We start from the raw sequence: 27,317 nt of genomic DNA on the forward strand, positions 1-27,317 counted from the left end.
TCTAAACACTCTTTATTCGTTTAATCGATCCTTTCACATAAGGTTTATTGATTAAGTTATATAGATTTGAGAGACATAATGCATTGTGATACATGGAAGATAATACTTGTTTTAAGATGACCTATCGCCATGATTTATATATTTTATTTTCTCCAATGGAAAATGAGATATGAGCCAAGTGGGAGAATGTAAGAAAAAAATGGCACATATAAATTCAAAAGGAGAATTATTAAACGTGTCGACACTGGCGACGACCATTGCCTACATCTTTTGACAAAATATGCGTACGCCACCTCAACTTTAGAAAATTGAGACACGCATGCTCATCCTCTTTCTGACAATCAAGCTCCCGCAATCACTCATTGATGGTATGAGAGGCTTATAAATACCAGCGATTGAGGTCCTAAGCACACATATCATAAGAACAAAATACACCATCTACAGAGAGTGTTAGAGTGCTTAGAAGGCTTCAATCGGAGGAAAAACAGAGAACTTACAATTATTTAATGGCCGGAGGTAATGTTCGATCTAATTCTACATATTGTTTTTCATATTTATAAATGTGTATAAACATAAATTTTTAGAAAAATTCTAACAGGCATTTTGATATGGAACTTGGGGTTGTTATTCGAATGATTCAAAGAATTTCTAAAACCAATGAAATTTTGACTATATTGTGGAACAAATGGAAAATTTAGAAATTGAGGTAAATATTGTGTAGAACAATCAAATTGAGAATATTGATAATTTTGTGAAATTTTTGAATTTTGAGAAGAAATATTTTCTTCTGGCGTGTTTGGAGATTTCAAATTCTAAAAAATTATTTATTGTTTTCATCCATTTCGCATAAAAAAATAGGATTATAGAAATAAATATTTAAAATAAAATTTAGATGATAAATATATTAGAAAAGATATTCTAAGAGTGAGTTGATGTATAATAATGTGATAGGATAAATGAAATAATTTGTAAAAATTAATGAATATTTATAAATTATTTCAATTTTTTTAAAAAAATCGACTATTGGTTGTTGTAATACCTCATAATCTTACATCAAAAGATAGTGAAACGTCTCCACTTTTTATTGCTTTAAAAGTACTAGATTTTTTTTAAAACACTCAATTTTCGGTCATACACATAAAACTCATTAAAATATTTTGATAAAATATTTTACCCTTTAAAATAAAACACCAACCAACTAGCATTTTAAAAATCAAGTGCAATAGTCATAAAATGAAATCGTCAACTGTTTTACTAAACCTAAAAAACAATAAGTTTGAAAAGTATAGCTCATACTAAACCTCTCAAAAATCTCTCAAAAAACATAAATAAATGGTCTTAAAATCTTTAACGTAAATCATGAATCATAATCATAAATGCGGAAAAGTAGAAGCGCTGGTCCTCGGGTTGGGTGCGCCTTCAGCCCAGTCAAATCATCCGTCAAGACCTCCCTCAACCTCACCTGCATCCATCATACCTAGTGAGTCTAAAGACTCAACACACCATAATCTTTATAACAAATAATACGTATAAAACCACATGAAACAGTGAAAATACTTTTACGTAAAAATAGCTTTTTCATGACACGCAAACATAAACTTTAACCTTTTTCCTTTTTCCTCAACATGACATAAAACATTTAACTTGATCATAAACATTTTCCTTTCCCTTTTCCTTTTCCTTTTCCTTTGTTGAATTCAGATCGATAATTATGAATTTCCTCAACATGACATAAACCTCAAAAATCGATGGATCCATCTACATGAAATCACAGTACTGGGCGGCGGGGACATCAGTGACACTCTTACCGGTCAACTGAGTCTTGGCCTATCCTCTTTCGAATAGAAATACGATCGTCGGGGTTCCCTGTGGGGATTTTTCCCATAAAAAGGTTCCCTCTGGGGCCTTTTCCCCTCACGATATTCTATTCTTACCGTTACCTCATACCATTACCACATACCGTTACCACATATTCGAAATGATGAAAACACGATCGTCGGGCTCCCACTGGGACCCTCATCCTCACGACATCTCCAACATTATCGAATTAGTCACAATTACTTCACTTCCTTCAACATTTACATTCTCATCACTTTCAAAAAATCATGCATAACATAACATTTTCTTGTTCTTGAAACCAAGCATGCAACATGTCTTTTAAATGTCTTCTTTATTTCATAAAAATCCCATAGACATTTAAAATCATAATTTAATCATGAACATTTCATAAACATTTAAAAATCACCATAATATCATAAAAATAACATTTAGATCACTGTCATGACGTTTACTAATTTTTGGTGTAAAAAGACCGTTTTACCCCTGGACTTGACATTTTACGTTTCTGACTTTATTCTTGATTTCTTGACTCTAACATGTCCCATTTAATAATTATTTAAGCTTACATTAATTTTCTCATATTTTTATTTAGCTTAAATCGAGGGCTTTTAAATTAATATTTAAATGTGACGTATTAACGCTTTTTAATCCCGAATTAAATCAAACCTTAATATAAAATTCCAAATTAAAAACTTATGTTTTTAATAATTATTTGATCTTAAATACAATTTTTCATGATTTTATACAGCCTAAAACTAGGCTTTTCAATTAATTCGTTAATTAGCGTTTCGTGCGGCGATTAAATCCTGAATAAATCCAAAACTCGTTATTTTGATCCCAAATTTTAACATAACCTTTTTATGATTTATTCTACCCTTCAAAGTCCGTGGACCCATGGATTAAATTTTAGCTTTATTATTTTTGTTTTTGACACCTTATTGAACACACCAAGCCATCTCCTAATTTACCCGAGCTACGCCCTGGACACCTTGAGCCAAAACTTAGCCAACCCATCTAGGGACCCTACTGTGCAAGCCCAGCCCAAAAAACCAGTCTTGGCCCGCCCAAAACACTTCTGAATCTTGGCCCAAAACCTGCATGTGTTGTGTGTGTGCTTCCTTGTATGTCTAGGACTCCTAACCCAACTAGGACTCTCCCATCCGAGCCAACACCGAGCCCACACGACCCTGACCTTCCCTGGCCACGCCCAAACCATACCGAGACCTAGCCCATCCCCTGAACCTAGTAGCGAACCACCGGACTACATGACAGCAACTTACATGTGTTTATGGTGCTCCCTTGCTTCTCACGTTCCTCTCGAGCCAGCAGCAACCCGAGCCGCCCCAGCCCCTACCCAGACCATCGTGCACCCTCTTATGACCATAAGGACCTAACTTAACCCAGCCCCCAAGCCCTTGGCCGAGCCAGTTATATCAGCAACTCAGAATCCTGCTCGTGCGAGGAGTCCAGGGACTCCTCCAAAGCTGCGCACCAGGGGTCCTAGCCATGCTAGGCCCCTTCCTGACCCTGAAACACGTCCAGCACGAGCCCCCCCTCAAGACTTGGCCCAACCCCAAGCTCCCATGCAAAGAAACGAGCCATGAACCTCAACAAGCACACAAACAAACTTACGATTTTTGTTCTGTATAATTCCTACGGTTCCAGCTCTATTCTATCATTTTGTGCAGTTCTTGGGTTGTGTTTCTAGGACTTAACTCATGTTAAAACATGCTTGTTCAATCCCTAACTCATGGCAGTCCCTTTTCCATCATACAAACATGATTTTGAAACAATACCCAAGTTTTAAAAATCCATGTTCATGTAAAAACGAAAATAAATAAAAAGTCACTTATTTTTCATGCAAAATTCAATTAAATAAAATACTATGGTGTGAAAAATGAGAAAAGAGAGAAGTATGGCGTGCCTTTGCGTATTTAACGCACGATTATTCGTCGACGATCTGCTAAGAACAGAACAAGACCTTGGCTAGACTTTTCCTTGCAAAATTCTTGGTTTTCCTCTTGCTTTCTACGTGTGGTGTGAGTGTCGTGTGGTTGAAAGTTTTTGGGGAGAGTTTTCTGAAAAAGAGGGGTGCCTTCAAGTAGGTTTTGGGGTGTTTAATTTATATTTTATACTAATTAAGTTACTAACAAGGCTTTAGACCTGTTAACGTTAAAAATTAATAAATACTTTATTTTGTTGCATTGCGTACTTTTGTTCAAATAATATAAACAATTTTTAATATTTTGTTATTTTTTCTATAAAATTTATTTTGCAATTATTTATATCATTAATAATTTTTCTTATTATTAATTTAAATAATTTTTTAAATATTCATAATTTCATTGAAACAATTTAAATTTGAAAAAATTCAATTGTATATGATAATAGAGTATTTGGGTAGGGTATGAGTATCCGATAATCCAGTGGGTATGAGGATGAGGATGAAATTCAATACCCGATGGGTATGGGGATGGGTATGTGATGAATTTTATAAATGGTATGGGAATGGATGTATGAAATCCGACCCATACCTTACCCATTGTCATCCCTACTATTAAGCCACTAAATTAAGCTCATTAGTCTTAATTAGGTTTAAATAAAATATAAACAAGATTTTTGTTTAAATAAATTTGTGAATTTATTAGCCGGGTTGCAAAAACGCTCGCATTTTTATTGAAAAACAACACCGATAAAATTTTACATCCCAGCGTATAAAATCACCTCAAAACCCCTTATTTTCAAAAATATGAAAAACCATCAACCTTGTTTTAAACAATTAAAAACAATTATTTCATAAAAACATTTTCTGTTTTTCAGTCATCGGTCTTCGTTCCTCGATCGCAACTCGAATATCCTTTAAAAATTACATTTTAATGCAACCATGCAGAAAAATATAATTTATACATATCAATATGCACCACATAATTAATTAATACAATTAAAACATTTAATTAAAATACAAAAGAGTTTAATAATTGCATGCATGTGGTTTGCGTGGACCTTTAAATTTTCTGTACGTTACAGATAGGATCCTATAATTTTCCCAAAAGAAAAATCATCCCAGCACCGCTTTCACCCATTTTTGTATAACATGAAAATAATCCAAAACCAAAGAAAACTAAAATTAATCCAAAAATTTGTAGTATAAGTGAATCTATCATGAGTATTCATCCCAGACTACATCCATTGATAGAGTGGGTGTAACGGCTACTCATTCTTTTACCACTGATCACATATTATTAGGAATGACAATGGGTAGGGTATGAGTCGGATTACATGCATCCATACCCATTTATAAAATTCATCCCCATATCCATCGGGTATTGAATTTCATCCCCATCCCACCCATCGGATTATCGGATACTCATACCCTACCCAAATATCCTATTATCATATACATTTGAATTTTTTCAAATTTAAAGTGTTTCAATGAAGTTATGAATATTTAAAAAATTATTTAAATGAATAATAAGAAAAATTATTAATGATAAAAATTTACAAAATAAACTTTATAGAAAAAATAACAAAATATTAAAAATTGTTTATATTATTTGAACAAATGTACGCAATGCAACAAAAATAAAGTATTTTTCAATTTTTAACGTCAAACATGAAATAAACTTACCAATGGAGAAGATGATAAATTGAATGAAAAATAAAAGAGTGGTAAAACCTTGAAACGTAAAAGTGAAAGTGAAAAGGAAGAGAAAAGAAAAAGTATCGATTAACTTGGATTTGAGAAAATGAATATTTAATATAAATAAATATAACTACTATATATACACATATATATATATATTGATTTAAACAGATATTCGGGTCGGGTGTGGATCGGATTATATCATACCCGCCTCCATACCCAAAAATCCCTATACCCGATTACACAATTATTTAATCGAGTCTAAAAATCTCTCCATACCCTCTTTTATTCGGGTCGGATATCGGATCCTCCAACGGGTTCGGAGGACATTGCCATCCCTACATATTATCTTATCGTAACAAGTCACATGGATAGAATTAAACTTGTTTTCACAAGTCCAGGATATACATTAACTCATTATTCAGCTAAAAACAACACATTTCTTATTGTTAAACTGTGGCTGGAAATATTTACTTTACACCAGAATATAGTTTGAAAATGTAGCAAAATATTTTCTTTGTTTAAGTGAGAGCATCGAGAATATTAAAACAAAGGCAAAAATTTGTGTGAGCCGGTCTCACGGGTCGTATATGTGAGACGGATCTCTTGCAAAAGTATTACTTTTTATGCTAAAAGTATTATTTTTTATGCTAAAAGTATTACTTTTTATTGTGAATATGGATAGGGTTGATCCGTCTCACAGATTATGATTCGTGAGACGGTCTCACATGAGACCTGCTCTAAAACAAAAGAACATTTTATAGCGTAGACTTTTGAATGAGGTCTGAAACATCAAAAGTTATGACAATGTTATACATACATGAGAATACAACAGGACAAGACTCCTCCTAGCCATCCACTCTTTCGCCACAAGCATTCTCAAATTAAGACCTTACTTACAAAATTACTAAATATTTTAAAGTGCATTCAATGGATTATAATCGAATTGACCGAACTTTTTTTAGGATCAATGAAGCTGACCGAATTTTCTTATTAAAACAAATTAAATCAAACCGAATATTTTTTCTTTCAAAAAATAACTTTTCGAAATTTTTTTGACCAACGATAAGAACAAGTTTTATGATTTTCTCGCAAAAAATAATAGTAACCGAATATTTTTTCTTTCAAAAAATAACTTTTCGAAATTTTTTTGACCAACGATAAGAACAAGTTTTATGATTTTCTCGCAAAAAATAATAGTGCGAGGAAAGTTTTTGAATAAAGAAAATTCATTATTTCAAGATATCAAATTAATTACTCTCAGGCAATGATATAAGGTATAATTGAATTATTTTATAACCATATAATTAATATATATTGTGTTCTCTTACAATATATTGGAATGGATAATTAGGATAAATGAGACCGAAAAAAGGTGAACAAGAAGAAAATAAAACACAAGAAATTGTAGTGGCTAGGTTTTGAAGAAATCTTTGGCTGGCTGGCTGGCAGTTTCATTTGCTGGAGGGTTTGCTGAGGTTTCCGTCTTTGCGTGGGTCCCACCAAGAACCGGAAGAGAGAGAAGCCATTTCTCTAGAAGAGATGGAGGGCTGCTGCCTATGGTTGCTCGTGGGTTGCGTTTTTTCTCATTGGACACTGTAAAAAGTTTATTGATTTTGCCTATTTTCCCCATCGTATGATTCTCCTGCTTTCTTCTATTTCGTGGCAACCATTTTCGTCATCTTCTGTTGGTGGGTTTTTCTTTTTATCTGAATCTTTCTATTATTTTCCTTGTTCGATGTTCCTAGATTTTCAATAGTTCGTGGTTGGTAACAGCTTCAGGCTCATGGGGTTTTAGTTTTTGTTATTTTTTCGCTTAACAATCGGTGGTGCTGTTGAGGATTTTAGGATTTCGAAGAATCCCCAAAGATTTGGGTTTTGGAGTTCTGAAACTGAGATTAATTATGTGTATTTATTCCTTTTTTCGTGTCTACTGCCGTAACTTGAAGCCTGCCCCAGAAATTTTACTGGTGTAAATTTTGTTGACGTTAATATCTATTGAAAATTCAAAGAACTTATGTGATGAACATGGTAAATTGAGGGGGAAATAATGAGTTGTCTGGATATTGCACATGCTGGCGAACGTTGAAAATTTTATCTTTGTTGCTGTAATGAAATGTGTTGGCGTAAGAGAGGTGTACTTGAACCATTTTGGTGTTTGCGATTGACTGATTTTAACACCCTTGTGACTGAGGTGGATTTAGGCCTTAACATTTGATTGTTTTTGTGTTTGTTCTTGAGATTTGATGTCTCATCAATATTTTGATCTCTTTGCCTGTTATTTAGAATATTAGATATCACAACTAATTATAAAATCAACCAAAATGTTTTTATCAGTTTTATCCATGTATTTCTGAATACCATAGTTGTAATTGTTCTGGGTTAATTGTGACGTCTTGAAGAAAACATGGACTGCTTCATGAGCAAGGAACCATCATTTTGTGCAATTCTTGGTAGAAAAATTGTTTTCTTTTGTTATGGTCGGTGATTGAGTGTTCGCTTTGTGGTGCTGTCATATCCCTTACAAAGTACATGTGATTTAGCATTACCCATGCTCCAGTAAATAGTTATGATCAGATATCAAAGTTAAACCTTTTTTCTCAATGAATATCGGCTTGTGTATTTTATGTCCATGTCGTGACCCGATTTTCTGTTGGGAAATTACTATGAGTGATCATTTTGGTTGGCAATTGCGTGTTTTACGTATTTGGCTGAACGCTAGGTCGATTATTTATTTCAGCTATTCTTTATAGCTTACCTTTTTGTATGTATAAAAATTTTATTTTTGTCTCAGGACAGGTCGTGTTAACACAACATTATCCATGAGCGAAGCTTAATTTACCATAAGAGAGCAGACTGCACGTGATGGCTAAAAAGGGAAGCCAGCAAAGGAATGGGTTTGATCAGCGCTCGACAAATCATAAGAGAGCAGTTTCAGGTCCTGGAACTGTGCCTTTGACAACGGAAGAAAGTGGTGACGCCAAAGGGGAAAAGGTTACTCTGGGCGAAGGACCTACAAATGAATGCCATTTAGTATCTTGTGAGGACAGCATCGACGATCCTGATCGTACACAATTTGTAAAAACAAGTAAAAAAAAATCTAAGAAATCTCAAAGAAAAGAAAGAAAGGATGCAGACGAGACGGTGAGAGACCAAAGTCTACCTTCTAAAGAGAGTACTGAAGCAGGCAAGACTGATGAACACATAGAGGATACTTCAAAAACAAGAGACGAATACATGTCTTCTGACGATATTTGCCATTCAAATGGTACGAATAGTTCGGGTAACTTACCTAATGGACTCCATATGAATGGTGGACTGGACAATGCGGAGTTTCCCCAAACAGTCATTTTTAAATTTCTGAGGACAGTCGTATTTTCTGTAGCAAGGAAATCTGCCGAATGGTTAGAGAGGAGCAAGCCTTCTTTTGTCATTCTTAAAGCTAATATCCTAAAAGCTCGTGATCATGTCCAAGTGAAGATTCAGCATGCACAACCTGTTGTGTTCAGGTGGATTAAACATTTTGGAAAGATAATACTTCTCCTGTTCATGGTTTGGTTGGACTGTACATTAAGGGGCTTTGATTCCTTCCTGCGCATGGGGACAACATCATTTTTCTCAATTGTTTGGTGTAGCGCACTTTCAGTAATTGCAATGGCTGGAATTGGCAAGTTTCTGATGGTACTGGTGAGTCATGGTCTCCCCTTCTTCGTAATTGAATGCCTTTTTGTCATGCAATAGTGTAGCTAAGTGATTTCAAAATTGACCTTCTAAAGTTGTCTCTTGTGTACAACATATATTATTTCATGTGTATCTGAGAATGGTCTGTGTGTAACTTCCGCTTCCATTTCATCTCTATAAGTTACCCTAATTATGGGGCGTACCTCAACAGTGATGTATGTTGCTTTGGAATGTAACTATTGGGCTGCAACCCGCTACCTTGTTTAGCTACCTATGAGGCCCCACAATTCAGAGACATAGTGTTTTGGTAACTATACAATTTAAATATCTGACATCATTATCGTCATCTATAGTTTTTATACACTTGGTCTTATTGAAACACCAAATTTATGGGCAATTTTCATTTTTCATCAAGCAATTAACTATTTATAGAGTTTTTTATATTCAAGCCAGATTTTTCTTGTTGTTACGACCATGTTTACCTTGATTTCGATCGCCAGATATCCTAGCAAAACATCACCACATTTCTCTAATTATAAAGCAGTATTTATTTTAAGTTGTGAACTTTCTTATTTAAATTTTTATTGCAGGCGGTAGCTGCGGCTATTGGATTATTTCTCGGCCTCATGCTTGCTGTTGTTTTTATCGGCATTGTTGGAACGGTTATCCTGTGGTTTTATGGAAGCTTTTGGACTACAGGACTTGTCATCTTCCTTGGAGGTGACCGTTTTCGTAATTATCAGTATATTTCTCTTTAGAAAGCTTCTGGTTTTTAGTATCGTGACACTGCGAATTGAGATTGGTGAATCGTGAAAATGCAGGATTGGCATTCATACTAAGTCATGATCGGATCGCACTTTTTATTATGACTGTGTATTCCGTGTATTGTGCCTTCACTTATGTTGGATGGCTGGGGTTAGTTTTGGCTATGAACTTATCATTTATATCAAGTGATGCTCTGCTATTTTTCCTGAGGAGTATCATAAATGAGCAAAGAACACCAAACAGTTCACCAGAGCAGGCTACCGGGATGCGAGGACAACCAAGCTTTCATCCTAACGAGTTCCAACATGCTTCATACTCCGAAACCAGTACTACTGGTCCGCCTGATAGTAGCCCAGGGGTACCTTCAACCAGTGGATCCGATTTTGAAATGACATCTGAAGATGAAGTTGTAAGGTTGCTGAAATGCACAGATCATTACTCAGCATTGGGATTGTCACGATTTGAAAATATAGATGTTTTGGCTATAAAGAAGGAATATAGGAAAAAGGTAAATACTAGATATCTGTAGTGTGTGATAGTTTTTCATCATTATAATCTTGTAAGCAGTTTAGAGTATTAACCAGTTATGATGTGCCTATTACTGTACATTAACGAAGAACTAGAATATGCTAGGCTTAAAGGCTAATAACAGATAAAAATGTTTTTCAGTTGACTACATTTTTTGGTTCAGGCAATGCTTGTTCATCCCGATAAAAATATGGGTGATGAAAAGTCTGCTGAAGCTTTCAAGAAACTTCAGAATGCTTATGAGGTATTTCTCTATGTCTCCATTCTTTTAATCTGTCTGTTCTATTTTTCTATATATAGAGCTTTGATGATGCTGATTAATAAATATTTTGGGTGCGACTTTTTTCTTAGGTTTTGCTCGATTCCTTCAAGCGTAAAGAATATGATGATGAATTAAGAAGGGAAGAGCTGCTTAATTATTTCCGCAAATTTCAAAATGCTTCTCATGAGGTTTGAGCTTTCCCCTTCGCTTTTATTCACATGCAACTTCTATTGGAAATCTCCATTTATTCACTGCTTGGCACATCAAATATTTTGTGGTTATTAGGATCCTCCAAGAATGTCTAGTTCTCGCATTCTTACAGTTACACTGTAATTACTGTCTAGTTCTCGCATTCTTACAGTTACTGTAATTACTATTTATTACTTCGGTGGTTTATATCTATTTTGTGTGAAAAGAAATGGAATTATATTGCAATTTGAATGTAAACTATTCCCAAAGATAAACTATGTATACAAACCCTACCCTATTGCTAGTATTTTCCCTAGCCTAAGCTAGTAACACACTCAAGACAGAAAAAACTGCCTTCCCCACTCAAACCAACTTCCTCTTATATTCCCTTCCCCATTTCCCAAGTTAATACCTCTAAAATTCTCTTACTAACTAGACATATAGTTGGCCCAGTTCAGTAAGGCTCAATACACCCAAGTCCCTAACACATAGTCGTCCAGCTTACTAAATATAAGCTATAAGTAATGCTACTAGCTTATTACTTTGCTTGATCTTTGATTTTTTTTTTTCAGAATAAAAGGCGTGGCTTGTTTACCTCAAACTTTGCGCGTACTGAAGATGGTGATGACCCAACGGGAGAGTCGAGACGAATTGCATGCAAAAAATGTAGCCTTTTCCACATCTGGGTTCATACGAAGAAATTAAAATCCAGAGCAAGATGGTGCCAGGTTTTTCACTCGTCTTTTGAATGTCAAATAAAAACTGTTTCAAGGTGAAAAGTGTTCGAACTTCGAAGAGAGACTTGGTCTTTCTTTTTGTTATGGACTTTTTCTTTTTGTCAATGATGCTATCTGTTATGGGGATTCTGATTTTGGTTCTGCTATACTCGTTTTAAGGAATGCCAAGATTTTCATCCAGCTAAAGATGGGGATGGATGGGTCGAGCAGTCTTCACAGCCCTTGTTCTTCGGAATGCTGCAGAAGGTATGCACTGAAAGAAGAGATTTTGATGCTGCATTTTTTAGTAACAACGCCCAGAAAATAATTCTCTTCTCATGCTATCAACTTATATATTAAAAATTCTCAGGTAGACACTCCCTCTGCTTATGTATGTGCTGCTGGAAAGGTGTATGATGCTACTGAATGGTACCATTGTCAGGTAACTATTTTCTATTGGCTGTAAAAGTACATATCACACGCTTTTTCTGTGTCGTTAAAGTGTATGGTTTCTAAACGGGAATAAAGAACTGGTAAATCTATCAAATTTGAGGGCGTGTTTTCATTCACGTCCCTGTTCTAATGGAATTTGATATTTGAACTATTATTCAGTTCATGTGATTCATCTCTATTCAGCATTTTGTTCCGTATTGATTCAGGGAATGAGGTGTACCGCCAATGCCCACAAGCCCACATTTCAAGTGAACACCAACGCGGTTACAAGAAATGGGCGCACAAGAGGAACTAATTCAGGGCAAAGGGGTGGGATTCCCGGACCTCATACAGAAGAGACGATATCCGAGGAGGAATTTTTCGAATGGTTACAAAATGCTATGCAATGTGGCATGTTCGAAAATGTCTCCGGCGCCACATCCGAGAACCCATCTGGCTTTAGCCCCAACAGTGCCGGTGGAAGCAGTAGCAACAATAATAACAAGAGGAAGAAGGGAAAGAAGCAAAGGTGAGCATATATAGAGCCTAGTGGCAAGCGGTTGCCTGCAAATACAAAATAGAAATATTTGTTAGCAAAATATGACTGAATGCCAAGGGTAATTTAACTATTGCGAACTAACTGTATATTGAGAACATTTAAACCCTTGAGATTTCATCCTTGAAAGTAATGGGTTTTCCCAAGATCCTATTTCGGATGATTCTCCTATGAAAATCAACCCAAGTTTTGGTGAAAAATGAAATTGGATGCCACCACTAGTGGTGATTTTGCTTCCAAAATTTCCTTACTCTATCGGACGAGATGACGAATGATTCGATAATTGATAGACGATATTATAGTTATTTTAAAACTCGAGTCAAACACGACATTTGTTTCACATGAAAGATGCCTCAATATCGTGATTCTGAGCGATGCAGTGGTAGCAGGAATCGTAAGAATGGAAAGAAAACATTACAAGGGCACCAAGAATGATACTGGATTAGTTCTTCCCCGTACTCAAGTTACAATCCATGTTATATTTCTCATAAAATTTTCAAGTTCTTTTTTCTGTTTTTTGCTAAATCTATCTCCAAAAGTCAATATGCTCAACTCTGAATAGCACTTGGCACATGAAAAGATACAAATGTCGTATAAATTAAATGGTTTTGTTATCAGGCGATTTTTGTTTTAAAAAAAATCTAGAAATTATAGTGAAACTAAAATTTTTACAGAAGATTTTTCTAATATTTCCTTATAATTAATTAGAACAGATATTTCAAAATATAATAATTTTTATTTATTTTTAAAATTTACTACGTTTTGTAATGCTTTTTGTAATTCAGGTAAGATTGTTCTTAAAAAAATAAGATTGAGATAATTTGTATATCAGCAATTAACTCTAAAAAAACTTTGTTAAATTAGTTGGGAAAAATAACTTTTTTTCACTAATTTCTCTATTTTGGTTTGGTCCACTTTTAATTTTGGTTACGATGCAATAATTTTAATTTTATTTTTTCCTTTGAGTTTTATTTTTATATAGTGTTGATATGACATCAAAAAATATCGTCATGATACTGAAAATCATTAGTAAGACTGAAAACTGTTGATTTTTCTAGCGTCATGTTACCAATTGGACAAAAAGACGAAAGTTGAAAATCATTATAATGAAACTAAACTTTGAAATTTTAATGATTTAAATCAGATAAATTAATGGAATTTTTTTTCCAATTAATTATTAGGTTTCTCAAAAAATTGTCATCCTACTTTCTATGATCCGTTACAAACAAGAACACCTACTCTATTTCATGATTCGTGTAACTAAAGTTTCAACCTTTCTCTTGATAACTCTGACTAATCTGTGTGAAACCCACAATATAAGTGTATGAACAGTATTTGATAATATAGAATAAAGAAAATTTGATGATATTTGGAATTGTAAATATATATCTTTTAATATATGCTATATTATTATGTTTGTGACATTTAAAATAACTAACTTTTGATGTCATGATCTATTTTAATAATTATATATATTAATAGAGTATCAAAATTTTAATGCAATTCATATGTAACTAAGCTGATATAGTCTTTGTTTCCTAAGCATCAAGTTTCAAGTTCAATTTTTACTTGAGTTTTTTTTCCTATTTTTTTTTTTTCATATGTCAAAATTGCAATATAGACCTCACTATTTTTTTATAATTACATTTTGTTCACCAATTAAATATAAATCAGATAAATTATAAAAAATATTATCCAAGCACACAACACGATCATCGATGTACTATATAATAATAATAATAATAATTATTATTATAATTATATATATATATATATATCTATGCTATATTATTAAATTTGAGATACTTAGAGTAACTAACTTTTGGTGTAATTGTCTGTTTTAATTAGACATGAGTAAAGTCAAAACTACCCGAATTTTGGACCATTTATCATTATTTGCTTTGCATATGTCTTTTACATATTTTAATAAAAAATTATTTGGACTTTAATCTTTTGTTTCTCTAACTGTTTCTTTACTACTACTTTTTCACAACTTAAAATAAATTTATCATATTTTGTGTCAAAATTTTCAAATTTCTTTAAATAGTTTAGCCAGTGGGTTTTAATTAAGTATGTTAGGTGATGCTTTAGGTTGACTTTGATGGAATGAGAATATATTTCTCTTTGATAGGATCGGAGAGAGGTGTAAGAGTGTTTAGAAGGGGAGTTAAATAAACACTAACAATTTTCACAACTTTTTCTCTTTTGATGAGTCAGTTTAGTGATAAACTGATACTCGAGAATCTTGTAAGTCGATATCAATCAGTTAACAATAAATGTGCGGAAATAAACTGATTGACAGATAGAATAAAACTGAAATAAGAAGACACAAGATTTTATGGATCTTCGGAGATTTCAAACACTCCTACGTCACCCCTTCTATAACGAAGATATGATATTCACTAAAAGACTTTGATCGATACAAAGAGTTGTACAGACTCACTTCAGTTTTGGACTTAACAATGCCATACTGAAACTCTTAGTTACAAAACAGATTACAGTACTCACTTGACTGAAATAATTTAGCACAACTGATCTCTTCAAGATCAAGTATTATGATGATAACAGTTTGTGCTTGTAAGTTTGAAGTATAGCCTTGAATACTATCAACGTATTTAATAAGCGTGAGCTTTGAAGTTTGCAAAGATTTCAGCAGAGTAACAGCTCAGTTGATAGTATATCGATCAGATTGATTCGTAAAGTAAGATTCAGAGAGTTTCTCAGCTACTCTTCTATGCTATTTATAGGCTTTGTCTCCAATGGTAATATTAAATACGATATGAAACTTTCTATCCATTGTTTGCTACGTCAACATACTTCTGACAGTCGTACACTGCAATTTTTCTGAAATGCGGCGATCCCACTACTTGTTGCATTTAGCTTTTGTATAGTTGTCGGTTGAACGTCTTTTTCCTTAACTGTGACGTGTACTGCTGAAAGATCAGTTGATAGGATGTAGCTGATAAGCTCACGACTAATTGTAGTAACTGATCAGTTCCAACTGATCAGTCAGTTGTCTGCGTAGTTCAGTTTGCTAGTTCAGTTGCCTTTGAAAGTCTGCGTACTAATCTTTAGTTACTGGCAACCGATAGCTTGCGTATTTTAGATCGTTTTCTATCAGTCTTCTAGATCAGTTAGTTTAATCTATTAAACGCTCAGTTTGTCAAACTTCCGAAATTCAGTTTCCAACCATTTCCCTCTTTTTGGTTTTTGACAAAACTTAGAAAATATGAACTGATCAATTGAACTCATTGTAGATAAAATAACCTTTTATTGACAACTCTTTCAATGTACAGATTTGTACAAAGAATAAAAGAATAAAGTAATATTCTAACTGACTAAAATAATCTTCAAAAATCTGCCAAATATCTTCTATTTCTTTCTGATCACCTTTGTAGATTGCTCCAATTGATCTTTCCTTCTTCTTCCCTTTTTTGTCAAACCCATCAACCTTTTTGGATAACATAAAAACATCCGAGGAGAGGTTTGATACTGCATTCATCAGGATTTCTTGCAACAAATCCATTCTTTTTGAAACAGTGTTTTCCAAAAAATCAAGGCGTCTTGTAACCAAGGCTTGAGTTGGAAGCGTGCTTCAGCTGTCGCTCTGTCTTTTCGACGTTCTTCCATTTGGAAAAATAGTGAAGTTACATCCTTTTTGAGTTGCTGTAGTCTTCCCATAGTGTTCTCCTTTACAGAGTCGAGCTATATAGTGTGCAGAAATTGGATTGACTTGATGTCAGAAATGAAAGTCATTTCACCGACAAGATTGGTCCGAATGGCCTGAATCTCTTCGAACATTGATTCAGTTGCTATTGATATATCAGGAGACATGGCTTCAGAATTTTCTGGTTCCTGCTCCCTGTTTTCTTGATTAAAAACCACCAAGGCCCTATCAATTGTTTCAGTTTCAAGAGTAACCATTTCTGAAATATCGTCTGGTATAACTTCCTGCTGAAGTTGTGGAGGAGAATAGAGATTCGGAACAGCAGTGGAACTTGAAGGCTCTGTAGTTTGTTGATAAGCTGAAACAGTAGCTGGTTCTTTAGTTGGTTGCTCAGCTGATTCAGAAATTTGTTCTTCAGTTGTTGGAACAACTGATTCAGAAATTGGTTCTTTAGTTGTTGGAACAACTAAACCTATGGTTGGCTTTTCAGCTGGCACCTCTTCAGATTGTATCAAGTGCAGCTGAGCCTATTCAGTTATTGTTTGTTCAGTCATGGCAGATGACTGAACTGGTTCTTCAGTTTCTATAATAACTGCTTGTTCAGTCGTGGCATTCGACTGAACTAGCTCTTCAGTCGGTTGAAGAATAGCCTGTGAGGCTGGTTCTTTAGTTGTGATTTGTTCTTCAACTGCTTCTGTAGTAGTCAGCTGAATATCAGAGGCAACGGATTTAATAATTTCATCGATGTTCGCTAATGATAATTCAGCATCAGTATATAGTTGAAGTTCTGCAGTTGAGGATTAAGGAGTAGAAGGTGACGGTTGCGCATCCCTTAAATAAAGAGCAGTTACTTGCTCAGAAGATTCAGCAACTGGTTCCTGGGATGGTTCTTGTGGTTGAACTGAATGTTCATCTTGCTCTTCTAATGAGAGATTGCGGGAATCTGCTGGAATAACGAGTTCTTTATCCAGTTCCCAATGTTTAAATTTCCATCTGCAGTGATATAAGATCGAGTTCAGTTGATCATGAATTGCTTTATCATTAAAGGTAGTTGGACTAGTGGGATCATAATTTTGGCGTAGCTGAACAACCATTTGTCTTAACTTCTTTGCATGTACTTGATCAAAGAAGTAATTCTTCCTCTGCAAAGCTTGAACCATTGAAGCCGCTTTGACCATTTTCAGGACTATAGTTTCCAGGGCAATACATTTCTTCAAAACTGATTTCTTCTGTAGTTGCCTGGCAAACACTTCAGTCCTAAACCTGACCCATTCATCATAAGCCTTTAGCTTAGTCTCAGAAAATTCATTGAACTCTTTCCAGATTAGGTCAATATGGGTTTGAATTGTGTTTGTGGGTCTGGGCTCATCTGTCATCTTTTCCTTGCCCTTTGAGTCAGTCAGAACATGATGAATACCCAATCCTGATCTAGCTGCATCAATCATTTCTCTAATCACTACCCCTTTAGGTCTGGAAAATGACAAAGAAGTTGGGCCAGAGATAGTGATCAGTGGAGCTTTAACTCCAGCAAGTTTCTTCTTATCACCAGATTCGGTGATAGTCTTCTTGAGTTGAGCAGCAGGAGAAGGTAACTGATCTTCAGTTAAATATTTAACTGATATTGCCCGCAAAGGAGTAGCCTTGATCAGTTGTTCAGCTCCAGATTGTATCAGCCTGTCAGTTGGGATGGTGCTTAGAACGATTGCTGGTTTTGTCTTGAGAGTTCTGGGCTTCTTGGAGATTTTAGGAGAGAGATTCTTCTCAGAATTAGTTTCACTGACAATCAGATTGCATTTGATTGTCTTCTTCTGAACTGTCTTCTTCGCTTTCTTAACTTATTTGGGAGCCTCTGGCGTCCCAATCTTCTTTTTCACCTTGATGAACTGTTCAGGAGAAATGTCCAGCTTGAGCTTTGGCAGCTGAACACTCTTGACATTAATGATTTTGAACTTGGATGACCTCTTAGAGGAGTTACCCACCAAACCCTTGCTTTTCAGCAAATAGCTGAGCGGCACTAAAAATCCCTTTGATTGTTTTGATGACTGAAACATGTTTTTGAGAAGGTTGAAGATGATACCTTTCCATTGCAGTCTTTTTCCAGTCATGATAGCAGTCATAACTTGAAATTTCTCCATTGTGAGAGCAGCAAAAGATCCTGCTTTGGCGAGTAGCCCTTTGGCCACGATGTCAGCAGGTAACTAGATTTTTTACTTCAGTTCTTTCTTGGGATCGGAAACCTTGATTTTCCGTCCATTAGCAGATAGAAGAGTTTGCATCTCCTCGACATCAAAAGTTTTCACCTCAGAGATATTTGACAGTCTATCAGTAGGCATCTGAAAGATGTTGCTGAAGTCTTTTTCGATTCTCAACAACTGATTGTTGACGGTGGTAGTGATGTTGCCATCAGCAGAGATAAATCCATTGGCATAGAGATCCTGAATCTCTTTTGGATAAATTTCTTAGGAAGATAGTTGCAGAAATGTCTTCAGTCCAGCAACCTCCTGTTTGAGAAACACATTCTTGATATTCTCATCCTAGACAGACAGGACTGAATCAAAATCAATTGCCATTGCGTTCAACATGTATGCCGGAACTTGATTTGTTATTGCTAAAAGATTGGTTATCTGCGAGAGATAAAGTTCTACGTATTGCTCTATAGATTGAAATACGCGTAAAGAAAAACTGAAATGAGGCAGAAACAAGTACATATGTATGTGACTGTTCAAATCTTTGAACACGTGTTATTTCAAGATAAATTGAATAAAAACGTGTGTACGTGCGATGAAAACGTGTGTAAAATTTAAATGGGCTACATGTGGCCACGTTTTAAAACACTATTCATTGAAAGACATCAATTAAATCTGTAATTCTCAGTCACATCCTTTCTTATGGAATATTTATCGATTAATTAGTTAACCTATTGGATAATATCAGTTAGGTCAATAACTGAGTGATCATTTAAAACTGAGTCAATTCAGTTGAAGACCAACTGACTATTGTCTTATCAGTTAACCATTTAAGTCAATATTCCCCCATTAATAAATGCATATAAACAAAAGGATAGAAGGAACTTAGTCTGGATCAGTTAAGTGCATTCTGTTAACTGATGTCTCTTCTTCTTCTTCTTATATCTTCAAACAACTGTCTATAAATAAGACCATTGTCATTAGATGATAACAACGACAATTAAACACAGATGGATAGAGATGGATAGAGGAAGTAGTTCCAACAACCCTCATTCTCCAGCAACACTTCTCCGTCTGGAGGAACAGAAGGAAGCATGGAGAGTTACGTCCTTGAGAAAGTCATGTCCACCTGGACAAAAGTACAAGACCTCCAAAAGTACAAGACCTCCAGGCTATTCCGCGAGATGGGTTGGTTGCTAGTGATAAACAGAGGGCAACCGAGATCAAGTATAAGAAACGCATCGATGTGATCCACAGTGCAGATCTTGCTACTGATGAAGGTTTGTTGGAGTTGATGCTGATGCAGGGAAAAGCTCGCTGGAGAAGATTATCTTCTCGAAAGACTGCAGAAGAATTTCCTGTAAAGCATCTAATTGGATGTTCTCTTGGCAAGATGTCGTAGAAAGAGAACTGAATCGTGTAATATGTGAAAGATTTTATCAATAAAATTGTTGTTTCGATTCATTCTTTTTTCCTTATCTGCATATGAACTGATATCAGTTGACAAACAGTTACCTAACTGATAATGGCTAACTAAGTAGTTATTAACTAATATTTGACTAACTGAATAAAAATTAACAAAAACTGTCATAATAACATTATTATTGATATAATTAAGACAAATTAATTAAACCAAGAATATTGCGAAAATGAAAAAACTTAGTCTCGGGTAACGGTTTGGTGAAGATGTCAGCTGCTTGTTGTTCAGTTGGTATGTATTCCAGCATTATTTCTTTCTTGAGAGCATGATCTCTGATGAAGTGATGTCTGACATCGATATGCTTGGTCCTAGAGTGAAGAACTGGATTGTATGTAATTTCAATCGTGCTTGTATTATCATAAAATATTGGTGATTCTTTTGCAATGATTCCATATTCCTTCAGTTGTTGCTAAATCCAGATCAGTTGTGCACAGTAGCTTCCAACAGCAATATAGTAGCAAGATATTCTGCTTCAGTTGTGGAAGTTACTATGGTTGCTGAACCATGAAATCAGTTTGCCTCCTAGAAAATGACATGATCCACTGGTTCTCTTACGATCTAGATTACATCCTGCATAATTTGCATATGAATATCCAAATAAATTGAAAGAAGAATCCTTAGCATACCATAAGCCCACATTTTGTGTGCCTTTAAGATATTTTAAAATGTATTTGACAGCTGAAAAATGTGATTGCTTGGGATCTGCCTGAAATCTAGCACACATACAAACAGCAAATACAATATCAGGATGACTAGCAGTTAGGTACAATAATGAACCTATTAAAATTCTGTAAAGTGTCGTCTCAATTGATATTGCCCCTTGATCATTGTCAAGTTTGATTGATGAACTCATGAGAGTACTTGCAGCTGAACATGTCTCCATACCAAATTTCTTAAGCAATTCCTTCGTATATTTGGTCTGACTGAAAAAGTATCAGTTTCCAGTTTCTTCACTTGCAGACCGAGAAAAAATGTCAGTTCACCCATCATACTCATCTTTCCTGCATTAATTTGGCAAATTTTTCACATAATTTGGGGTTAGTTGACCCAAAAATAATATCAACATATATTTGTACAAGTAAAATGTGATCATTCTTTGAAAATTTGAACAGAGTCTTATCAACAGATCTAACAGTAAAATCATGATCATTCTGATTGCTATCAGTCTTGCAACTGGTGCATAAGTTTCATCGTAATATATTCGTTCATTTTGCCTATATCTTTGTACTACAAGCCTCGCTTTGTTGCGCACAACTGAACCATGTTTGTTCAGTTTTTTTCTGTATAATCACTTTGTACCTTTAATGGTTTAATCACTTTGTACCTATAATGGTTTTAGAAACTAGTCTTGGAACTAAGTTCCAGACATTGTTATGGGTAAACTAATTTATCTCTTCTTGCATGGCATTTATCCAGTTAGGATCAGCAAGAGCTTCATCAGTTTTCTTCGGTTCCAGTTGGGAAACGAAAGCTGAATGAATAAATAAATTAAATATTTGATTGCGAGTTCTTACCGGATCATATGGATTACCTATTACTAATTCTTGTGGATGTGAGTTCTTCCATATGTACTCAGTATTTGCTGCATCCATATCAGCAATTGTTTCGGTTGGAAACTGAATATGTTCTTCAGTTTCAGTTGATGTCGTATCAGTTGGTAACTGATTATTATCATTTTGCTCCACCAACTGATTATCAGTAATAATTTCTTGTTCAACTCATTGATCCAGCACTTCTGATTCTGGTGTTTGAAGGATATTTTGATTAATTTGATTCTCTTCTTCATTATCATCCTCCAAACTAATATTTGTAAAGTGATCAACTAGCTCAACTGGATACGTTGGATTATCAGTTGACACAGATTCATCAAATACAACATGAATAGACTCTTCTACATTTAAAGTGCATTTGTTAAAAACTCTGTAAGCTTTACTACCTGATGAATACCCAAAAATTATTCCCTCTGCAGAGTTAGCATCAAAAGCTTTTAAATGATTTTTGTCATTATCAAGGATACAATATCTGCAGTCGAATATTTTGAAATAAGAAACCACACTTTTGCGTCCATTCCAGATCTCATATGGTGTTTTCAATTGATTCTTATTAATCATTGATCAGTTCTGAGTGCAACATAAAATGTTTACTGCTTCTGCTCAAAACCTCTGAGAAATACCAGAATCGGCAAGCATTATTCTAGCAGCTTTTTTAAGGGTCTGATTTCTTCTCTCAGCTACACCATTTTGCTGAGGAGTTCTTGCTGCTCAGAGCTCATGCTTGATCCCAGTATTTTCTAAAAAATTTGAAAGATTTGATTGATGAATTCAGTCCCTCGATTAAACCTTATTCGATCAATCCCAACCGATTTTTCATTTAATAGTCTTTTGAAAAGTTTAATCAGTTGTGCATCAGTTTGGTCTTTGGATTTAAGAAAGATAACCCAAGTAAATCTTGAAAAATCATCCACGACTACTAAGGTGTATTTCATTCCCCCTAAGCTCATGACTGGTATAGGACCAAAAGATCCAAATATAGCAGTTCTAAGTATCGAGAAGATGATTTACAACCCTTCTTTTTAAATGAAGATCTTACTTGCTTACCAAACTGACATGCTGAACAAATTTTATCTTTTGAAAAATCTATTTTGGGCAAACGAATCACAAGATCATGGTTACTCAGATAAGCAATAGACTTAAAGTTTAGGTGGTTCAACCTCTTATTCCACAACCAGTTTTTAGAAAATTTGGAAGCTATAAAACAAACTAGTGCTTAAGGTTGATCAGTCCAACTGACTTTAAAGGTATTTCCACAACGATTGCCATTTAGGATGACCTCATCAGTTGAGTCTCTAACTGAACAAGTGTGTTTTTCGAACTGAACTGAGAATTTATTGTCGCATAACTAACTGATGATAATCAAGTTATACTTCAAATTCTCAACTAGTAAAACGTCTTTGATAGTAAAATTATCATGGATGAGCTTAACCTTACCCACAGTTTTACCTTTGGAGTTGTCTCCAAAACTGATGTTTGGACCAGTGTATTTGATCAGTTGGGATAGTAATCTTTCATCCCCTGTCATATGATGCGAGCATCCACTATCTAGATATCAGGTTGATTATTTGTGTGTACCTGTCACCTGCAATCACACACAATATATAATCTTGGTACCCACATCTATTTGGATCATAAATTGATTAGTTGTTTAGGAACCCAGACTTGGATCAGTCTAACTGACTTTCCAGTTGCTGTGTTCCAAATAGTTTTTCTCGGCTTGTGTCTGCTTGATGTGTACTGTGCAGATGAAGCAATATGAACTTTAGCCTTGTTCAACTGGTTGTTCAGCCGATATTTTTTCTGAACTGGATTGTTGTTATAGTAATTGGAGTAGCCATTTGAATAGTTCAGGTATTTATTGTCAAACCTTTTTGGTGACTGACTTTGTGGGTCAGTTGAAATTTTTGGGCTATAACCAATACCATACCTTCTAGCATTTTTCTTATTTCAATAAGCTGTACAACTTGTTTACTTGGCTCAGGTTGTTCTTGTACCACAACTGATTTTACATAGTGAATATATTTCTCTTTGTCCATGTTCAGTTTTGGCGAAGTATCACTGGTGAAAGTTTCATCTTGGTTCCTAAACCCTAAACCAGTTTTATCAGTAACTGATTTTTGCTTATTTTGTATTTCAGCTAGTGCAACAGATGATTTATTTCATGCTTAATAAGCTCAGTTTTCTCTGAATTCTCAAGCATTAACTCCTGAATCATAGATTGATTCTTGCTTATTTCAGCATTTAGCTCAGCAATCTCCCGTTTAAGACTCAACAGATAAACTAATTCATCAGTTTCAGTTTTATCGTCTTTAGGATCAGTTTTTTTTGCTATGGCCTTCTCAAATGATAGGGCAAGCTTGTGATACTCATTGACCATATCATGAAGTGTAAAAATAAGTTCATCTCGTGTGAAGTCAGTTGAACTAAAGTCAAATACCTGTTGACTGATTGACTCCAGTTATGTGTCATCAGCCATTAGACACTTGACCTCCTCATCATCATCACTGGAGCAGCTCAAGCTCTCAGATTTTGAATCATCACTGTCAGATTTTGCCCATTTGGAATTGCTTTCCTCAGCTAGAAGCACCTCATTCTTCTTTCTGTATGATTTCTTGTCATCCTTAGTTCTTCTCTTGTGCTCATAAGATTTCTTTCCCTTTTCAATTGAGCCTCAACTGTCCTTTTTTGGATTAGGAAATTCAGCAATAAAATGACCAGTTTTGCCACAGTTGTAGCAAGCATTAGGTTCTTTCTTGGAGTTATTTCTCTGATATTGTCTTTGAAAGTTTTCTTGATTTCTTCTCATAATTCTTCCAAACTTTTTGACAAATAATGACATAGTGATCTTATGAACCAAATAATTACCAATAAAGCCCTTTGTGATCTGTGTAAGTGAATCTGTATGTTAATGAAGTGTGGATTAAACTGAACTGAAAATATTTTGAGTTTATAAGGCTAGTAAGTGTTGTGAATCTATTTGAGCAGTTGATTGGGTAAATGAGCATTGACATAGCACACACGCACGTGACTTTTGAGTAATCGTGAATTACATGAAATAGATGAGTCGGAGGCCAGTATCACTTTTGTGTATGCCTAAATTTAGTTGTTTGTGTTATTTCTTCAGTGAAGCTTATTTTTATTGTTATTTTTTGCTCGGGACTAGCAAAAGTTCAAGTTTGGGAGGATTTGATAAGTGCATTTTGTGCACTTAAATTATCCTTATAATTCATATAGATTGTTAGTTTTTTTGGGCAGAATTACACGTCTTTTTTTTTCTTTGATGTGCTTGCAGGAATCTAGGTTAGGCTACTGCATGAGCGTGAGAAGGAGCGAAAATGACGTTTAGAAGAAAATTGTGAGCATGGCCCAACTTTGCAGCAGCGAGACACACGCATATGCGCCGCTCAGAGGCGCGCATATGCGCGAGAGATACACCGAAGACAAAACACAACAGAGGGCCTGGCGCATATGCTCCACTCAGGGCGCGCATATACAAACGCACAAAACAGAGAGTCTCGCGCATTTGCGCAGAGCTTGGGCACGCATATGCGCGAGAGAAGAAGCTCACGTACAGAAGGGCCCGTGCATATGTGCGAGTTTAGCGCGTGACGCGATTTCCGAAATTCTTAGGTTTCGACGTGGGCTTTATAAGGAAGGAATAAAAGAGAAAAGCGACAGCCGACATAACACAAAAGGAGACTAAAAAGCTAGAGCCAACAGAGGACAGAATGCGAAGAACGGAGACAGAAGACGCTTAATCCGGACACAGAGGCGCGCCTTCATCTTTTCTCAACATGTTTCTAATTTGGTTCTTTACTTTTACGTTTTTAATGATTACAAATAGGTTTTGTATCGATTTAGATTTGAGTATGAACTAATTTTATTTTCTAGAGATTGATGTAGTCGTGGCGAACCTATGTTATTGATATTTTGAATTTTCATTGAATTAAGTCATCGTGGTTATTTGTGATTTCTTGTTTTATGCTTTTGGATTACTGACCATAATTCGATTAATCAAATAATTAAGATCTAACACTCGAGAGAGGGGACTGAAATTAGGACAAGAGAAATCACATCGTCAGATGTTTATAACGTGCAAAAGACGTATAACTCTGACGAATCCATAAGAGAACCTTGGTTGCATTTATTACGTGTTACGTGATTTTGAATAGACATATTAAAATCGGTAATAGGTAATACAGTTCTATTGATCACTTGAAAAAGAGAATAGGAAAATTGCGAGTTCTTGGGTATTAAAATGATGCAATTTAATAATATGTTAGTCAATATTAATTTAGCATAGGGGAGACCTGACGAAATCATATCTATAGATTGATCTACTCACTGAATTTCAACTGCTGCTAAAAGTTAATAGGATTCGTTATTTTTTTGAATTGATTATCAACTATCTATTTGAATTTCTAAATAAATTTGAATTATGTCAATTATGGTACTTAATATACAGTTTTAAATAATTACTCCTCGTGGGATCGATATCTGTACTCATACCAGTACTAAAACTTGACACCGTACACTTGCGTTAGTGAAAATACGCAACACATAGCGTCATTACTTAACTGATCAGCATATTTGTCAAATGAACCAGTTGGTTCCAGTTTGACAGTAGTTAGGGCAGTTGTAGCAGCTGGTGTAGAAGGTTCCCCTTTTATGGTTTGCAACTCAAACTCGCAGGCTTTTAAATCAGCAAATAAATCATGAAGTTTGACCTTGTTCAGGTCCTTTGATTCTAGCATTGCCATGGTCTTAACATCCCATTACTTGGGAAGACCTCTGACTACTTTCAGTGCTACCTCTTAATTTGAATACACCTTTCAGAGTGTATTCAGTTCGTTTACTATGCTGCTGATTCTTTCATCATATTTGTGCATGGATTGTCCAATATTCATCTTGATATTTTCGAATTTTTGAACAGCAAAAAATAGTTTATTCTCCTTGGTTTGCTCATTTCCTTCGCAGAGGTGAATCGATTTCTCCTAGATTTCCTTAGCAGTTTTGCACATTTTTATTTTGATGAAAGTGACTTTATCCACGTTTTTTACAAAATGTCTTTAGCCACGTTGCCCAAGTTGGCTTTTCTCTTGTCTTCAGCTGTCCATTATCTCGGGGTTTTTCAATGTGGTGTGGTTCCCCATCAGTTATGGCAACATCATTGTTTGTCTTAAATATTTTCATGGCTCTGTCTGTAATAACGTACCACATGTCATCGTCTTGTACAGCTAGATGAGCCTGTATTTTGATTTTCCAATCATCAAAATCTTCTCTGGAGAACATTGAAATTTTGTTGAATGAAAACATGGTAATCAGTTTGTATATTGGAATATTCAGGAACAAGATTCAACTGCTCTGATATCACTTGACAGGATCGGATAAAGGTGGGAGAGTGTTTAGAATGGGAGTGTTGAATAAACACTAACAATTTTCACAACATTTTCTCTTTTGATGAGTCAGTTTAGTGATAAATTGATACTTGGGAATCTTGTAAGTCGATATCAATCAGTTAACAATAAATGTACAGAAATAAACTGACTGATAGATAGAATAAAACTGAAATAAGAAGACACGAGATTTTATGGATGTCTAGTTAACAATAAATGTACGGAAATAAACTGAGTGATAGATAGAATAAAACTGAAATAAGAAGACACGAGATTTTATGGATGTTCAGAGATTTCAAACACTCTTACGTCACTCCTTCTATCACAAAGATAGGATATTCACTAAAAGGCTTTGATCGATACAAAGAGTTGTACAGATCCCCTTCAGTTTTGGACTTAATAATGACAAACTGAAACTTTTAGT

General features: G+C 34.9%; 1 protein-coding gene across 5 annotated transcripts; it reads left to right on the forward strand.

Moving 5' to 3' along the window:
• Positions 1 to 6,834: 6,834 nt before the first annotated feature.
• Positions 6,835 to 12,792, forward strand: LOC140813719 (uncharacterized). Of its 5 annotated transcripts, none has more exons than XM_073172374.1 (10): positions 6,835 to 7,173; positions 8,277 to 9,169; positions 9,754 to 9,883; positions 9,985 to 10,436; positions 10,620 to 10,700; positions 10,808 to 10,906; positions 11,480 to 11,635; positions 11,804 to 11,890; positions 11,994 to 12,065; positions 12,283 to 12,792. In XM_073172374.1, the coding sequence occupies exons 2-10, from the start codon at positions 8,348 to 8,350 to the stop codon at positions 12,586 to 12,588; spliced, it is 2,205 nt and encodes a 734-aa protein (XP_073028475.1). In that variant the 5' UTR covers positions 6,835 to 7,173; positions 8,277 to 8,347; the 3' UTR covers positions 12,589 to 12,792. The 5 variants fall into 5 exon arrangements, with proteins under 5 accessions (XP_073028475.1, XP_073028474.1, XP_073028476.1 ...); XM_073172373.1 differs by having other exon boundaries at positions 8,282 to 9,169; XM_073172375.1 differs by having other exon boundaries at positions 6,835 to 7,080.
• The last annotated feature ends 14,525 nt before the right edge of the window (positions 12,793 to 27,317 follow it).

The sequence above is a fragment of the Primulina eburnea genome, chromosome 15, assembly GCF_022965805.1.
Source record: "Primulina eburnea isolate SZY01 chromosome 15, ASM2296580v1, whole genome shotgun sequence".
NCBI classification, from domain to species: domain Eukaryota; kingdom Viridiplantae; phylum Streptophyta; class Magnoliopsida; order Lamiales; family Gesneriaceae; genus Primulina; species Primulina eburnea.

Coding starts and splice junctions, on each gene's coding strand:
- LOC140813719 (XM_073172374.1), top strand. CDS start 8,348: ATGGCTAAAAAGGGAAGCCAGCAAAGGAATGGGTTTGATCAGCGCTCG. Junction 10,701..10,807: donor AACTTCAGAATGCTTATGAG/GTATTTCTCTAT, acceptor CTTTTTTCTTAG/GTTTTGCTCGATTCCTTCAA. Junction 11,891..11,993: donor TCTTCGGAATGCTGCAGAAG/GTATGCACTGAA, acceptor AAAAATTCTCAG/GTAGACACTCCCTCTGCTTA.